The sequence below is a fragment of the Nipponia nippon genome, unplaced genomic scaffold (genome assembly GCF_047370975.1).
Source record: "Nipponia nippon isolate SJK-2023a ecotype South Korea unplaced genomic scaffold, ASM4737097v1 scaffold_4, whole genome shotgun sequence".
Lineage (NCBI taxonomy): Eukaryota > Metazoa > Chordata > Aves > Pelecaniformes > Threskiornithidae > Nipponia > Nipponia nippon.
Window position 1 is genome coordinate 121,406,600 of NW_028262358.1, and position 17,597 is coordinate 121,424,196.

Below are 17,597 nucleotides of genomic sequence, written 5' to 3' on the forward strand. Positions count from 1 at the left end.
CAACTTCTAATACCTTTTCTACAGTGATTCCCTTTTTCAAACCTTGCCTTCAGTGGAACCTCTCCATATTTTCATAAATGTTTTTAACATCTAAAATTCAGGGGCGGAGAATGACAAAAATATTTTTATTCCTGGTAAAGCTAATTAAATTGTAATTTTCACATATATCAGCTAACATGAAAAACATCACCTTCTCCAAGTGCAAACATAGTTCAGAAGACACGCGTAAGATTGCAGTGGAAAGGTCCTGTAAGTTACATTAGTTTTTCTCACAGGAGCCCTGGACTAAATAGCAACGGAGGCTGTGAGAATCTGGCGTACTACAACTTCCCGTGCAGCAGCTCTGATTTTTTGAAGTTGTTTCCCCTGAGATGCAAAATGGTACCCAATAATGAGGGTGTATGGTTAGCACAGTTGGCAGTTCAGAGGGGATAGCAGCGTGAGGATATACAGCTCAATAAGCACCATGAAGATATGAAGGAGTATTCTCCTATTGTATCTAGTAAGTTTGACCATTCTTCTCCATTGCTTTTCTGGTCTGTCCTCTACTGGAAGTGGAGACAACTGTGTATTGCTTAAGATGGCCAGGCTGAAGGATGGATTTGGAGACATCTATAAATGTTCACAAAAAGTGGAAAAAAATAGACTCCTGCTGCCATTACACCTGTACAATCCTCTGTGGTCACAGTGTTGTAGGAGTCACTTTTTAGCTCAAATAAGGAGCCAAAGACCTGTTGAAGCCTTAGACTGCAAGCTGTGAACTTTCACCTAGATATGCTGACTGTGTGCTGAACTCTTACCTAGTTAGATGAAGGAAGGCCCTGAAACCAGTGCAAACCAGGAAGATAAGGGAGCCAAAACCATCAGCAGAAGCTGCAGTTATTCAAGATAAGAAAAGGAATGTCCTGCCTGGAGACAGGGAAAGGATCCAATAAGGAACAAGAAGACCCCAGACCCAAATATTACTATTGGACCGAACTGTTGCATGAGGGGAGGGGAACTTAGACTGTAAGGGTATAATTGCCCAGGGATTTCTTTGTTTGGGGTCCATCCTCAGAGGCACCCAGCTCGAGCTGCTCTTCACTGCTGTACCACTCAATATATTTGCCTGGTGTACATCGTGTTGGAGACTCTGCTTTGGGGAAACCTAGGGTCGAGCCTGAGGGGAGAGGAAAGCTCAAGGGTGAGTGGGTGTGTGAGTGAGGAGTCAAAAAGGGGCGCCCATCAGCACAGTGGAGCTGCCCGCTGTGAAGGGACTCCAGTCCAAGCAGTTAAAGTCTCGGGTGGTGTGTGTGCGACTCCATGGATGGTATGTGAATGCTCGGGCAGCTGCTGCTCTCTTAACAACAGGAGTGTGTGGATTTATGTATTAGCAAAAGAAAGACTATCAAATCACAGGCCAGATCCTAAAACATCTACTGAAAGGCCAGTGCACCTTACTATGTTCAGACCTGAAATGGATGCTCCAGGGGTAGGAAAAAACATGAACTTTGCAGGAGTCTTGTAAAGAACAGGAAGAGCTCCATGTTGGCAAGGCTGTCACCTGCACCTGCTCTGCAGCCTGGATTGGAAAGTAGGAGAGACACGAGTTTTAAAATTCCTTGCCTCCTGAAATTTGGAAACAAGTAAAAACTTCAGGCTAAATTTCCTTTCTATCTAACACGTTTGTGAATCCAGAAACTAAAATAAACAGATCTAAATGAGAAGTTTGCTGCTCCTTTGTAAAAATTTTCCTTAAAATTAAAAGGAAATTATTACATTAGAAGAATTCAAGAGGCGAGCAAATTTGCTCCTAAAAATAAAAGTGATGCAACCACTCATGGAATTTTTTGATTCTCGTATTATTTTCACTTTTGAGTCTTTAACCGTTAGTCTCTATCTAGCAGTCTACGTTTGAACACTCATAGATGTTTGAAGTATCTACATTATCTGAAACGTGAACATGGGGCTTATATGGCACAGGACCTGTCCCCCCAGCCTGGCAGCTGAAGGCCAAGCAAAAGATCTGAGGGTATCTAAAATGGTGCTAGAGGCTTGGGGTTAAAGCAATTGAATTGTGCTCTGTATATCAACTTTAAGGTGGATTGAATCTCCTCATAATTTTTTAATTATTTACAGGCTAATGATTGGAATCTTGTTTGGGTAAGGAGACAAAGGCAAATGGAGAAGTGTTGATATGAAACCCCTCAAACCAAGGGAATGAGATCAAATGAAAGGGAATGTTCAGAGGCGTGTCTCCTTCGAGGAGAAGGAACAAGGGTCTTGCTTCAACACCTACTCTCAGGAGAAATGGCAGAACAGGGAATTTTGTCCTTCTAGTGCCAAGTGAAATAGCCAGCCTAAGAAAAGCTGAGATTTAAGGCATACCACAGCGGGTCAGCACTGATTACTGCCCAGGCAGAAGCAGGGACTGAATGCTCCTGAATGGTTTAGTGGTGGACTCGGCAGTGCTAGGTTAACATTTGGACTCCATGATCTTAAAGGTCTTTTCCAACCTAAATGATTCTGTGATTCTATGATTCTATGAAGAGGCGAAGGATCAGGGAGAAAAGCCAAGGGGAGAAGCCGCAATGAGGTATTGGGGAACATTGGTATAGTCAACCCAGCTTCAAATCCATCTGCCTGCCAAGACCAAACAACCCTTCTGTTCTGAAGGCCTGGAGCTCTGAATACCCCACATTGACCACAGAGGCTCTGCAGTGCTTATCTTTAAGCAGGATAGTACAAGCTAGGCACAGCTTCATCGTCCGTATGTCCCTCTGGAGGAACCTGGACTTGGGAGCATTTCTGGGGGATATGCTTTCAACAAACACACATTACCAAGTGAAAATTGAAGTAAGAATGTGAAAGCTGAGGGTCTGTATTGTTTAGCCTAGATTAGGTGATCTAATAGGTTAATCCATGAGTCATGAATTAGTCCACACTTCTGGTCCACTTCTGCCCTCCCCCAATAAATAAAAAATAACACTACTTTGTTTTAGAAGTACTGGAAACCTTCATTAAGATCTAATGTTGTGAATTATCTTGGCCAAAAAACTAAGGCCGCAGGTATCATGAAAAAGTAATTTAAACATTTTTGAAACATATTGATGCTGATTAGAGCTCTAGGAACGTGTTACAGCACACATTTCATAGGGTTTGGGGATGACGTTAAATGAAATAGCAGGGCTGAGGTCCAGGTCTGAGATGGAAACTCCAGGGGGAGGGTGGAAGGTGAACCTCTGCAGGAGACTGGTGAAGAAGAGGAAGAGCTCCATTTTGGCAAGAGTCTCACCGGCGCAGATCCTCCGCCCTGGAACGAAATGCAGAACGGCCATAAGAGAGTCAGTGGGAGCTGCTTCTTCAATAGTTGGAAGAAATAAAAACCTCTGAGCAGCTCTTATTCTGAGGAAGATCAGTGGGAATCCAGAACACTTGAAATGTCATATCCTAGCTATCAATAAAGAACACAGTAGCTCTTAAAACTCTATTGAGTACAAGAATCATCTGAGAGAGAGGACACTTGGTCTTCAGAGATATGATAACAAAGCCACCTGGAGATTTTTTTTTTCTTTTCCTTTGCCTAAATGCTTGCATTCAGGGAGAAATGTATGGAAATGCAATCTGAATTCCTTAATTCCAGTTTTCAATAAAATTTGTATTTTTCTTCATTTTCAGATTTTTCCTCTACTTGGGTCAATTTTTGGTTCCTGGACCAACTTTGGATGGTTTAGTCTAGACTTTGGCTCTATTAGTCTAGTCACAGGCGATTTTTTATATTAAATTTTGTCAGAAAAGACCTTGGAGACTCACAAATGCTGGCTAGAATGGGACTGAGGAGGAAGGTGGTGGAGATGTTCTATGGTGCCCCTAATATAAAGCCTTTCTTCAAAAGTGCTGTGAATATAAATTTTTCTTAATCCTGGCCAAATTCAGCAACTTGTAAACTGCCTTAATCAGAGCATGGTGATTCAAGGCCAGAACTAGCAAAGACCTGAATTAAGATTTGATTTTAACTCCCTTGAAAGTGGAGTTTAACTTCCAGAAAGTGGAAAATGAAGAGCTATTCCATGGCTGTGCTATGAAATAATGCCTCCAGGGAAGGCCCAGACACTCCCTGATGTGCTTTCAGCTAGGACATCTAGACTTAAATCTGAAAAAGAAGGCCTGTGAAAAGTATCATAAGCCCTGTTACGAAAAAAAAATTTACTCTATGTTGGATGGTGAGTATGACAAGAAAAAACCTTATTCAAATACCATGCAGAACTAAAAATACACAAATAGGGTCTATAAAAAAAGCAGAGTGTTGTGGATATGATAGACAAGTTAGCCAGAGACTGATGTATAGTAACTTAATTGAGCAATGACAGAGCCTGCAAAGCAGGAGAAATGCCAGAGAAGGAGCAGTCATCATGGGGGTGGGAATCTCCAGTGCTTTGGCAAATGGTGCAGGTGTGTCAGCTTAGGTGGACATCATGCTCTGTGGAAGCCTCAAAAGGCAACCCCTTTCTGTCCTTTGATTTTACACAGAATTTGGGGTTTTGTATAAGGCAACTTCTCTTTGTTGGCACAGTATATGAAGTCTTGATCCCAGTCAATATTATTTGTGACTTTTTAAGAGGGACGTGCAAAAATGAAACATGGTTCCTCGGGAAAGACACAGAAGCCACCTTTCCTATGTGCTTTGTGTGTGGTTGTAGACAATGCAGCTGGATATGGTAAGAGTCAGAGACAAAGAAGCCCAGGCCATAGAGCAGTTGTGGGCTACAGATTATAATGCAGAAATGTGTTATCTAAACCATCATGGAATTTGCTGAAAACCTCCCTCATATTTAAGAAGGCACTACAAATTCTCATTTGTAATCATTGAATGCTAACTGAGAAACCAATAACATCCAGAGGCTGAAGGAATTAGCAAACATTTGAGAGTACTCTCTCTTATCAGATGTGTGTCCTGAGAAATCTGTGAAATATGGGTTGTGAAATGGTCCCATGAAAAAGACAGTGTGGAGGCCAAGCTTCAGTAACAAAAAAACACTGGTACAAGTAGCTCTTGTCTAAGGTCTGTACTTGCAACAGCAGTAAGTGGGAAAGAGAAGGCACCTGCTGAAAAAGGCATGAAAGCATCTTTCTTCACAAATTTTCCATTGGCGTCAAGAAAGTGCTCAGGATAGAACATGTCCGGTTTCTCCCATTGCGATTTGTCTTTCAGGACAGAGGTCAGTAAGGGGACGATGTAGGTTCCCTGCAAAATAAGACAGTGGAATTAATCCGTGGACAAATATTGTGGTGACAGTAATGGCAATAAGACTTCAAGATTGCCAGCCTGGAGAAAGAGATTATTCTGACTGCTATTATGTGACTTCATTACAGAGTTCATGTTTATCACATTAACCAAGTTTGAGAAAGAAGAAATGCTAAAAGAAACAATCCTGTAGGGATCTCACCTTGGGAATGAAATAGCCTTTGAGAGTGACATCTGCAACAGTCTCGTGAGGCAAATCCAATGGCAGGATATTAGCGAACCTCTGAATTTCATGGATGACAGCATCTGTATATGGCATCTGAGTTCGATGCTCAATCCGGGGGAGGTTTGACCCTATCACTTGCTCTATCTCTTCTTGGACCTTTCCTGAGGAAAGAATCAACTATAAGAAAGAGACAAGGATTCATTCATCCCTGAGACACACTGTGCTTTACTGATGTAAAGTATAAAAGATCTTGAGCGAAAACCATAAATTCTCCCAAAATCTTTTTATCCTTTCAGAAATAATGGGAGGTCGACAGAACTACAGAGTTTGATTATTTCTTTACCAATAAGAAATCTAAAGACTTGTATTTTTTCTGCCCTCTCTTCTGCCTAAAGTTTCTTGCTGTGACCAAGAGGTGTCTCAAAACCCCCACTTGACTCCTAACAACCCTGTACCATAAACTGGAATGGAGATGTCAGACAAAGAGCAATTCCCTGAATCTGCTCAGGTATTTAAAGCCTCGGTACAGTCCATTTAACATCTGCACAGGCCTTTGGCTTATCAACAGCCTGTTTCTGAGCAAAACCTGGAACAATTTCATGGGCTAACACAGGACAGCTCTCTTCTTAATTAATGAGATTTTACTGAGCAAAGGACCTGGCTCATATGAGCCTTGCTTATAATCTACTGGTAGGCTGACTAGTGTGCCCCTCACTGTGTCTGAACCACAGGGCACAGTGATACCTAGACAATAATTAGCTGGAAATCTTGGCTTTTTGTAACTTAGTGTATTAACAGATATGTTGACCTTCCTGGTTCCCGTTCAGTTCCTAATGCACTGAGGGTAACAGATCTGTCATAAAACCACTTACTCTGAATTTCAGGGTACTTTAGCATCAGCAGAAAGCTCCAGTTTAGTGTGGTGGTTATTGTCTCAACACCAGCAGTAAACAAATTGCTCACCAAGCTTAGCAAATTGCCATTATGGAAATACCCATTGGTAGTGGATTTCTCCTGAAAGAAGTGGTTGAGATAACAGGATGAAAACTTAAAACTTTCCATGTGAAAATGCAATTTACATAGCTAAACATTTACTAAGAAATAAATCCTGTATTTTAAAAAAGTGTGAAAGACAAAGAAGAGCCTTGGGCTTGTACCTGGAGAAGAGTGTTGACATAGGTTTTATGTTTTCTTTATATTTACCGTGGTCAGCTGCAAAGAGAGCTGGTTTCTCTATGAAGAAGGTAACCCAGATATATCAGAGACCCCCAGTAGAGATCCCAGTAAAGCCCAGGTAGAGCTTTTGTTCTGTAATGCATCATGTTTTTGAAAGAGCCAGAAGGACTAGGACAACAGAGAGAGCAGATAAAAAGATGCAGCCTCTGTAGATATATTGATACAGTCTGAAGAAAAACATAAATAAGGGTAAAAGTTTGCTGATTAAAAGGGGTTGGAACTGCAACAGGGTGAATTATCTGTTCAACTCTACCAGTTTGTTATATGTGTTTTGTCAAAGACAGATTCCCTAAAGAAATATGGCTATAACTATAAGGACCGAAAGGAAATTGTAAATGTCTTCATATAACCATAAAGGTTGGAATAAATGAGAAAAGATTCAGTTACCTCCTGCTGTTTAATGAGGAAAGCATCAATAAAACTTCTTAGATCATTTCTGTCCAGGGTTTTGAGATGTTCTACAAAAGTAACTTGTACATAACCATGGAATTCATCTCTGTTTTGCAGAAGAGTCTTGTTAGCCCTTAGGAGGAATCCAAGGTATGGGAAGATGTTGTACATCTACAAGAATGAAAGAAGTTAGAGAGAATTTACCAGCCAGAGGTCTGAAAACACTACAAAAACAGATTAATAATATTGTGCCAGTTTTGCAGATACAAAGACAAAGACTTAACATTTATATTTTGTTCTTTAGAACACGAAAAAGTGACTGCATGAATTAATGGTAGAAAATCCATCAAGGAGCACTGAATACATGGAAAACTCTCAGCCCCAAATTACTATTTTGCAGGAGTAGCATAGATGTCAGACTCAAACACCTGCAACTTGACTCCAGGGAGAAGGAAATATTGGCCAGCAACTTTTTTTATTGTTTTATCCGGCTCTTCCACTAACTTTTTTTTTTCTGTTTCAAAGCCTAAAGGAACAGAAGTGAATCTGGTGTGCGGCAGCATTACATGCAAGTATCAGAGAGTATTTATTACCCATTGAGACATTTCAGTGTACTAGAAGCATGGGAAAACAGTTTGTATCAGGGCTGCTTGTACACATAGACCATGTACTCTATAGCTTCTCCCTGCCCCATGTTCTGAGAGTGTACTGTTTTGCCTGGTCACTTTATATGTGTGAACCACATTTTTAGGGAATGCTGAGCTTTCTGTTCATGCACTACATGGTCTGATTTTTTCAGTCCAGATTTAGCACCCTTCAAACTGTAGCTTAAGTATGTTTTCGAGAGATTAGGGGCTTGGTTGTTGGCTTCAAGATTCTCAGACTGTCTCTCAAGCTTTGTTTTGCCCCAGAAAGTGCTTGTAAGCCAATTATCTCTCGGACTCTCAGATTCTTCTGTTTAATAGAAACAACTGACTACCATTATTACTGTGTTCCTATGGCATCCACTGGAACAGCAACATAAAAATGTTTATCATTACCGTAACCAAAGGTTTCCCAGCAAGCCTCATGCTTTCATTGGTCAAATGTAGAAGTCTCACAAATCTGGAATCTTTGTAGTCAAATCGTTTTCCAAGTAATATTGACACAATTATGTTAGCAACAGCTGCATTGATTATTTTACTAGCATCAAAGGGTTTTCCTATACAATGAACAAAAGAATATATTACAATGTGGCAAGAGATGTAATTTGTAAATGTAAATTTAATACTAATTATTGCTATTTATTTGTTATGATTGATTGCTATTATTTGTTATTATTCAATGTTAGAATACTATGCCAAGACACAAAAATGACAGAGGAGCCAAATTCATCAAATTGATTCAGCCTGAAATACATTTCTTAAAAAGGTCTGAACCTGAGAAGGTTACTGACAAGCCTCTGGGTACTTGAACAAAACCTTAGAGGTTCGAAAAATGAATCATCTACCCACCTTCTTGTGACCCAATGGTGTCTGCCAGGTACCCGTACTCCTCCACGATACGGTCCTCAATGGCCCTTTTTCCCATTCCAAAGTCTCGTAAGGTTGTGAGAGTGAACCTTCGCATCACCTTCCAGTTTTCACCATGAGCAAAAACAATCCCTGACACAAAGAGAATATTTCAAGGTGGCAGAAGATTTTAAATAACTAATTTGTAGACAAATAATGTAGATATTTAGTAGCAGTCACTTTTAAAACAAGTTAAATTACATCTGGCTGAGGAAAAAAACAACTTTCCCTTAAGTATTTTCAGGACTCAACAATAGGTTTATTGCACGAAAAAAGACAGATAAACTATTTAAGATGTATTAAATCAAATCTTAAGAAAAATATATATCACTGAGAGACATCACTGGAAGACAGGGCATTGGAAATTCAAGTTCAAACTGCTGATCATACTTTGGAAGTGGAATTGAAATGAGATCTCATGTCTCTGATGATGGCAGGAGAAACCTTACCAGGCACAGATGTCTTTAAAATTTAGGTAGTGTCTTAAAACCTCCTCAATCATTTTTTTCACTGAAATTGTTACTCCATGTAACTAATGAATTTAGTTATATTTTTTTTTCAAGGAAAAAAATAAGGTGTAAAGAAAGCTTACGTGCAATAATGTGATCAAAAGATGCAACTGTTAAAATGTTCGCAGAATTATTCCTGAATTTGTCCAAGGGTCTTTGGAGATGTAAATATGAAACTCTCATGCAAAATTAGAATAAAGTTTGGGTGTGAAATTCTCATTCGGAAACCCAGCTCAGTGTACAGTATTTCCCTTATTAAACTCAATTCCCAGTCTATATGTGCTCCATTCTATTGTTACATTCAGATTTTAAAAGCACTATTCACCACTTGAAATGAGAAGCAGCAGTATAATACTCATTTCATGAAAAGGAGGTTCTGTGGTAAGCCCAAAACAGCCGAAGTCCAGAACCACAGCATGAGACCTAGAAATGCCTTCCCTGGCATGCATGCCCCTGTTCTAGATCCTGAAAATGTGACACTATCCATTATCTGTTGCTGTGGTTATCGTTAGAGTTATGGTTGTTTTGTTGTCACTGTCAGTAGTTTCAAATTTGAATAAATGCACTGAAGTCAATGAAATTGCACCCTATTTCCAATGCCTGATATGGTCTCTGACCCAAAGTGATGTGCCAGCTTCTGCTTCATCTGTAGGAAAAAATTTTTTGAATAAGTCAAGCTGATAAGGAAAAATAAACCCAACTTACTTACCATTTCCTTTGGTCAAATCTTCAAAGATTGGGATTTTAGGTCTCTCTGCAAATGCATCTGCCTGATTTACGAGAGCTTCCTTCACTGTCTCATACCCAGAAATCACTACTATTTTCCTTTGGCCCATCTGAACACTGAAGACCGGACCATATACCTTTGACAGCTGTCAGAAGAAGATGACAGTGATTTACAGCTTTTACAGCTTACAAAGAAATTCACCACCCTTTCAGTGCTGCTTATTTTCCTGTCCTGCTTCTAAGGTACTAAAATGTTAAATGTTTTCCTAAGTACAGAGAAAGAGAATTGATTTAAATAATGTGAATGTGCCAGACATTATGATGGCTAATGACTAAAAGGCACAGTCAGGAGTGGAGTCCCATTGTGCTAAACTGAGCAGAAGTGTTAACAGCTGAAACCCCAAGGCAGTCAAGGATTGTGCTGACAGCTCTGTCTTCCCTCAGGAACCCCTATAAATTCAATTTTTGACTCATGTTTTGACACTGATGTCTATGTTATTGTGTTTCTTTTGTTTACAGGCTAAACCTATTCAAACCTTTGCTACCATTATTGTAGAAAAATATCAGTACGTTTCTGGTCCAGGATCTTGCATTAGGTAAATTCTCACTTTGTATATATGACTACCTCCACAATGAGTCTGTCTCAGAGAAAATGTTTGGCCTAAGCTGGTACCTTTTTAGCTTGTACAGGCAGATTTATTTCCAAATAACTCAATGTTCCTGATTCTCCTGACAATAGGAGGGAGTTTTCCTGACCGCACTTATTTTCTACTGTGTTTGCACAGAGAAGCAGAAGACAACTATTTAGTATCAACATGCAAAATGTTCGGCAACTAGTAAGCAAGTCCAGCCAACTATATGAAATAACATAGCAGCAGCGACATATGTCTGAATTAAGAGTAGCTTCTTTGATGGTGATACTGTTATCCCAGACTGCTGTAGCTGTGGCAGAATATTATCTTTTCAAAGGGTGTTCTCCAGTAAGGACTTTCCAATGCTTGCAATAGTGGTGCTCAGGAGGAGCATATAGTCTCCAGTTCATTTACACACTAACTATGTGTGAATATTAAATCTTGAGCTAAGCTCAAGTCAGAGAACCAACCTCCTCCATTAGAATGGATTCACTGGATTACAGCAGAAGCATGTTGTTTCTGTTGGCCTGAAAAGAGACGGAGCTTGCTTTTGCCAACACAATTAGGCTGCAGTTGGATAGCTACAGTGATTTTCCAGATACTGCATCTGAGCAGTCTTTTGATTTGTGGATGTAACATACACACAGATATGCAGGTGCAAACATTCCTTTTAAAATTATCAGCAAGCAGGATGTGTAATTTCAATGTCTAACTAGAAAAACTCTAAAAAAGGAACAGGTTCATAGAAGTCTTCTGACTCCAAATCAGTGAAGTCCTACAATAAACTAGGTAAAGAAAGCACTAGAAGAAAACTGAAAGATTTATTACTTTAATTTGCCTAGATCTTTGCTGTACATTCTGGCAACTGTTGGCCCTGAATATTAAAAGTATATAGTTGTCTTCAGCTTTTGGGCAAGAAAGGAGGAAAGGGAGATGAGAAGGGCTGCTAAATCAGTGAAGGCAGGAAGCTGCAATTGCAACCCCAGATCAATCAGTGGAAGGTGGAAGGAGTTAGACCGCATATCAAATTCACTCCTTATTCAGTTACCTTTTTCTCAAAGTTACCACAAAAATAAGGTGAGCACTTGTTATTAATTTGAGAGTTGTTTAAGGCTGAAACCTAGATGCATGCAGTTGTATGGAGAAAGTATGACAGTAAGGAACATATCTCACAGCATTTAAAGATTTCTGCTCAAATACCAGTCTCCTGTCCCCTGCTAACGGTCATTTGTGGATGAAACATGTTGGGTGCAATAGGAGAAACTCTCTGACATCTTGGACTATGGGGCTTGGTGACATGTGCAATTATGGGACCAATAGAAAAGATGATGATTACCTGTAGGTAAGTCCTGTAGGGTCTCTTCAAATCAAACAAATGCAGATTTCCAATGATAGGTAATGCTCTTGGTCCTGGGGGGAAATTCTTTCTCTGGTGGTTATTCCAGATACCTCTCATTTTCAAAATGGATAGAAAAGTCAGGATGAACACTAAGCCAATTGAAGTGCAGCTGTTCCAGTCCATCTCTGTTCAGCCAAGTATTTGCTACAGAAGAGAAAAGAGAAAATGTGGACTCTGGATCTCTGTCTTCCTGCAAAAATTTCCCGTGAGAGATGCTTGTACTAGCCTATAAATCTCTTTCCCAGTGAAGAGTATGTTTTTCTTGTGATTGGTTACTGGTTGTGTTTTCTTCCTCCATGCTTGCTAATGAATCCTCAGTATGGTACAGAGGCAGGTAGATGTTTGCTAGTCAAGCATGTAGCTCACTGTCCACATATGAAAGTCCAAGAACATGGAGAACCATAGGTCATCGACCTGGTGTTTGGTATAAAAGTAATAAACTCTGCATGCTCTTCAGGTTACTGATTAGTTGTATTTTCGTCAGTACAGGCACAGCCTTCGTACCCTGAGAACTGAAATCAGAATGCCAATGCCCAAGTGATTAGTGCACAGAGATTTATTTTTTTTAAAGGGCTTGGGAATTGGTATAACTTTGCTTCCATTGAATCCGCTGGGAATTTCAAATCACGGAATGGTTGAGGTTGGAAAGGTAATCTGGAAGTCATCTGGTCCAACCACCCTGCTCAAGCAGGGCCACCGAGAGCCAGTTGCCCTAGACTATGTCAAGACAACCTTTGAATATCTCCAAGGAGGGAGACTCCACAATCTCCCTGGGCAACCTGTGCCAGTGCTCGGTCACTCTCACAGTAAGAAAGCATTTCCTGATGTTGAGAGGGAACCTTCTGTGTTTCAGTTTGTGCCCGTTGCCTCTTGACCTGTCACTGGACACTACTGAAAAGAGTCTGGTTCTGTCGTCTTTGTACCCTTCCTCCAGGTGTTTGTACATACTGATAAGATCCCCCGAGCCTTCTCTCCTCTAGGCTAACAGTCCCAGCTCTTTCAGTGTTTCCTCATATAAGAGATGCTCCAGTCCCTTAGCATCTTTATGGCCCTTTGCTGGCCTCTCTCCAGTATATCCATATCTCTTGTACTGGGGATCCCAGAACTGGACACAGCATTCCAGGTGTGGCCTCACGAGTGCTGAATTGAGGGGAAAGATCACTTCCCTCGACCTGCTGGCAATACTCCTCCTAATGCAGTCCAGGATACCAACAGCCTTCTTTGTGGCAATGGCACATTGTTGCCACATGTTCAACTTGCTGTCCGCCAGGACTTCCAGGTCTTTTTCCGTCAAGCTGCTTTCCAGATGGGTGGCCCCCAGCATGTACTGGTGCCTGAGGTTGCTCTTCCCCAGGTGCAAGACTTTGCACTTCTCCTTGTTGAACCTCATGAGGTTCCTGTCAGTCCATTTCTCCAGCCTATTGAGGTGCCTCTAGGTGGTGGCACAATCCTCTGGTGTATCAGGCACCCCTCCCAGTTTGGTGTCATCAGCAAACTTGCTGAGGGTACACTCTGTCTCATCATCTCGTTCATTAATGAAGACATTAAACAGGACTGGACCCAGTGTTGATCCCAGGGATACCCCGCTAGTTACTGGCCTCCAACTGGACTTCACACCACTGACCACTGGCCTCTGGGCCTGGCTTTTCAGCAAGTTTTCAATCCACCTCACTGTCTGCTCATCAACATCTTGTCTATGAGGATCTTATGGTAGATAGTGTCAAAAGCATTACTGAAGTGAGATTGAGTGCACCCTAGAAAGTTTGCTGATGACACCAAGCTGTGTGGTGCAGTTGACACGCTGGTAGGTAGGGATGTGATGACACCAAGCTGTGTGGTGCAGTTGACACGCTGGTAGGTAGGGATGCCATCCAGAGGGACCTTGACAGGCTTGAGAGGTAGACCCATGCAAACCTCATGAAGTTCAACAAGGCCCTTTCAGGGCCCTGAGCTGGGAGACGGAGATAGGATGCAGAGTGAAGTCCCAGTTGTTGAAGAGATGGCAGTCACTGACCTGCTCCTCCACCTGGATGCCCACAAATCCATGGGCCCAGATGGGATCCACCTGAGGATAATGAGGGAGCTGGCAGAGGAACTGGCCAAGCCACTCTCCATTATTTATCAGCAGTCCTGGTCAACCGGAGAGGTCCCGGATGACTGGAAGCTAGCAAATGTGACGCCCCTCTACAAGAAGGGTCGGAAGGAGGATCTGGGGAACTACAGGCCTGTCAGCCTGACCTCGGTGCTGGGGAAGGTCATGGAGCAGACCATCTTGAGTGCCATTATGCAGCAAGTGCGGGACAACCGAGGGATCAGGCCCAGCCAGCATGGGTTTATGAAAGGGAGATCCTGTTTCACTAACCTGGTCTCCTTCTATGACAAGGTGACCCGCTTAGTGGATGAGGGGAAGGCTGTGGATGTTGTCTACTTGGACTTTGGTAAGGCCTTTGACACAGTCTCCCACGGCATTCTCCTGGAGAAGCTGGCTGCTCATGGCTTGGATGGGTGCACTCTGTGTTGGGTTAAAAACTGGCTGGACGGCCGAGTCCAGAGAGTGGTGGTGAATGGAGTCAAATCCAGTTGGCGGCCAGTCACAAGTGGTGTTCCCCAGGGCTCAGTGTTGGGGCCGGTCCTGTTCAATATCTTCATTGATGATCTGGACGAGGGGATCGAGTGCACCCTCAGTAAGTTTGCAGATGACACCAAGTTGGGTGGGAGTGTTGATCTGCTGGAGGGTAGGAAGGCCCTACAGAGGGACCTGGACAGGCTGGACCGATGGGCCGGGGCTGACTGTATGACATTCAACAAGGCTAAGTGCCGGGTCCTGCACTTCGGTCACAACAACCCCATGCAACGCTACAGGCTGGGGGAGGAGTGGTTGGAGAGCTGCCTGGTGGAAAAGGACCTGGGGGTGTTGGTTGACAGCCACCTGAACATGAGCCAGCAGTGTGCTCAGGTGGCCAAGAGGGCCAATGGCATCCTGGCCTGTATCAAGAATAGTGTGGCCAGCAGGACCAGGGAGGTGATAGTGCCCCTGTACTGGGCACTGGTGAGGCCACACCTCGAGTACTGTGTTCAGTTTTGGGCCCCTCACTACAAGAAGGACGTGGAAGTGCTGGAGTGTGTCCAGAGGAGGGCAGCGAAGCTGGTGAAGGGTCTAGAGCACAAGTCTTATGAGGAGCGGTTGAGGGAACTGGGGTTGTTCAGCCTGGAGAAGAGGAGGCTGAGGGGTGACGTTATTGCTCTCTACAACTGCCTGAAAGGAGATTGTAGCGAGGTGGGGGTCGGTCTCTTCTCCCTAGTAACAAGTCATGGGACAAGAGGAAATGGGCTCAAGTTGTTGCAGCGGAGATTTATATTAGATATTAGGAAAAATTTCTTCATGGAGAGAATGGTTAGGCATTGGAACAGACTTCCTAGGGCAGTGGTGCAGTTACAGTCCCTGGAAATATTCAAAAAATGTGTGGTCGTGGTGCTTAGGGACATGGTTTAGAAGTGGACCAGGCAGTTATGTTAACAGGTTGGACTCAATGATCTCAAAGGTCCTCTCCAACCTTAACAATTCTATGATTTTATGATTCTATGATTCCATGATTCTATGATTCCATGATTCTATGATTCCTATAAGGACAGGCTGAGAGAGTTGGTGTTTTTCAGCCTGGAGAAAAGAAGCCTTTGAGCAACCTGGTCTAGTGCAAGGTGTCCCTGCCTATGGTAGGGGGGTTGGAACCAGATGATCTTTAAGGTCCCTTCCAACCCAAACCATTCTATGATTCTATGGTTCTATGATGAAGTCTAAGAAGAATTCTTGTGACTGAGACAACTTGTTCTTGAGACTAAAGAGCTACAGCTAGTTGCCCTAGACTATGTCCAGGCAGGTTTTGAATATCTCCACAGTTTACACCAATTCTCTTGCAACTTACAAGGGTGCCACCAAGATGATATGCCAGTGGGAATCCAACTGGTGGGAAGTGGGTTGCATGAGTCTGGAGGGCTGAAGATTGGCAGGGGCTATTGGAAATGCACAGGTCACGGCCCTTGAGGATGGGCTGGGTGAAAGGGCATGCAAAAGGCGGAACTCCAGCTGCTAAAAGTGGAACCAACAGGTTGACCAGTTAGCCCAAATCAGAGTGGTTAATGGTGTACAGGAAGAGGGGGAATGGCTAGCTGAATGGCTACACATCAAGCGAGGCCACTCTGGGAAAGCGATCTGTATTACGAGTGCTGGTCTTGGGGGTGGCCAGTGTCTATGGCAACATGTGAAGCAGTCCTCACAACCTGCCCATAACGCTGAATAAGGCTTAAAGCTGACCACCTGAAGCAAGCCCTGGCCCAGCACATCAGACAGGGCAAAGCCCTTTGGTGCACTTGACAGGTTGACTATGTTGGGCCATTGAAACCGTCCCATGGAAAGAAGTTCATCCTGGTAGGAGTAGAAGTGGTTTTGGGGCTGTTGGTGGCTACAGCTGTTGGCGATGCCACCGGGGACAAAATGGTGCAAGTGTTGTATGAGTGGTTCAGTGTTTCACCCACCCCTGAGAGCATTCAAAGTGATAACGGATCATGCTTTACAGCCGCAGTTGTTCGAGATTGGGCTAGAGGGGAAGGCATAAAGTGGGTGTTCCATATGCCATATTATCCCCAGGCCAATGGGATCATTGAGTGGACCAATGGTCTGATTAAAAAAACATGCTGATGTCTTGCGACCCAGTGGGGACATACAGCTAACATAAGCAGTCCTTATCATCAGTAATCATTGGGGGAGTTATGGAAGCCCTAAAATCAGGGCATTCTGCCAACGGGCAATGACCCTCTACCAGGTAATAGAAAGGACCAGTTTCCACTAAGAACACACATAGGCCAGCCTGTCATGGTGAAGCTACCTTACACTGGCATTGTGTCCATGACCCTAGCAAAACCTAGAGGTCTGTACGCTTGGGAGGCTTTAGATGAAAACAGAAAAACCCATCATATCAGCGCCCAGTGGATAGTCCCAGACTTCTAACACAAAAGCCCTGTCCCAAGGGACTGAGGCCCATTTTTTTTGTACTCTCTTACAGGACAATGGAGGGATGGACCATTCTGTTGCTCCTATTGGTGGCGACTAACGCATATGACTTGGACCTGGATGGTAACATAGTGGCAAAGATGATGATGAGTTTTGCGCAGATGATGAACCTAACATCAGTAACAGTCTGTTTACCCACCCCCAGCTCAGTGGAAGACTCCTTATGTGTTTTTGTACAGGACATCAACATATCACTAGCCCTTGAATTAATACGGGGTCAATAGAAAAATTATAGCTGGAAGTTCTGGGAAAGCATAAGGGATGTGAGCTATACCTGTATGACTTATAGCTGGTCACTGGGCATGATAAATGCTAGTTTGGTATGGGATGCCAAATGCAATTACATTCTTCAACTGACCCATAAAACCACAGGGTGGAGCATCAATGGCACTACACCCTGTCCCAAAGTTCCACGGGGAACTACTGAACGCGGCTTTCTATGGGACTTTGACGATCACTCACTAGTGTATACCAAGCCACTGAATGCTTCTTGGTGCATCAAACATCCTGATAGAGATAATAACAAATGCCCTAGCATGTGTAATAAAAACTCATTTGACTGCCTGCTCAATTGCATATGGGCCAGGTACACCTATGTATCTAGTTGATATGGGGGAAAAGATAAGGCACACTCGAC

The 17,597-nt window shown here is 42.9% G+C and overlaps 1 protein-coding gene across 1 annotated transcript; it reads right to left on the reverse strand.

The window, feature by feature from the left end:
* Positions 1-111: 111 nt before the first annotated feature.
* Positions 112-12,272, reverse strand: LOC104014675 (cytochrome P450 2K1). Its single transcript, XM_009467347.2, has 10 exons — positions 12,119-12,272; positions 11,830-12,036; positions 9,845-10,007; positions 8,570-8,719; positions 8,117-8,277; positions 7,074-7,247; positions 6,323-6,464; positions 5,427-5,611; positions 5,083-5,224; positions 112-3,292 (listed from the first exon to the last, which is right to left on the reverse strand). Exons 2-10 carry the CDS (start codon positions 12,013-12,015, stop codon positions 3,105-3,107), a joined length of 1,491 nt encoding a protein of 496 aa, XP_009465622.1. The 5' UTR covers positions 12,016-12,036; positions 12,119-12,272; the 3' UTR covers positions 112-3,104.
* Between the last annotated feature and the right edge of the window lie 5,325 nt (positions 12,273-17,597).

Coding starts and splice junctions, on each gene's coding strand:
- LOC104014675 (XM_009467347.2), bottom strand. CDS start 12,015: ATGGACTGGAACAGCTGCACTTCAATTGGCTTAGTGTTCATCCTGACT. Junction 8,278..8,569: donor CACCATTGGGTCACAAGAAG/GTGGGTAGATGA, acceptor TTCATTGTATAG/GAAAACCCTTTGATGCTAGT. Junction 5,612..6,322: donor AAAGTACCCTGAAATTCAGA/GTAAGTGGTTTT, acceptor TTCTTTCCTCAG/GAAAGGTCCAAGAAGAGATA.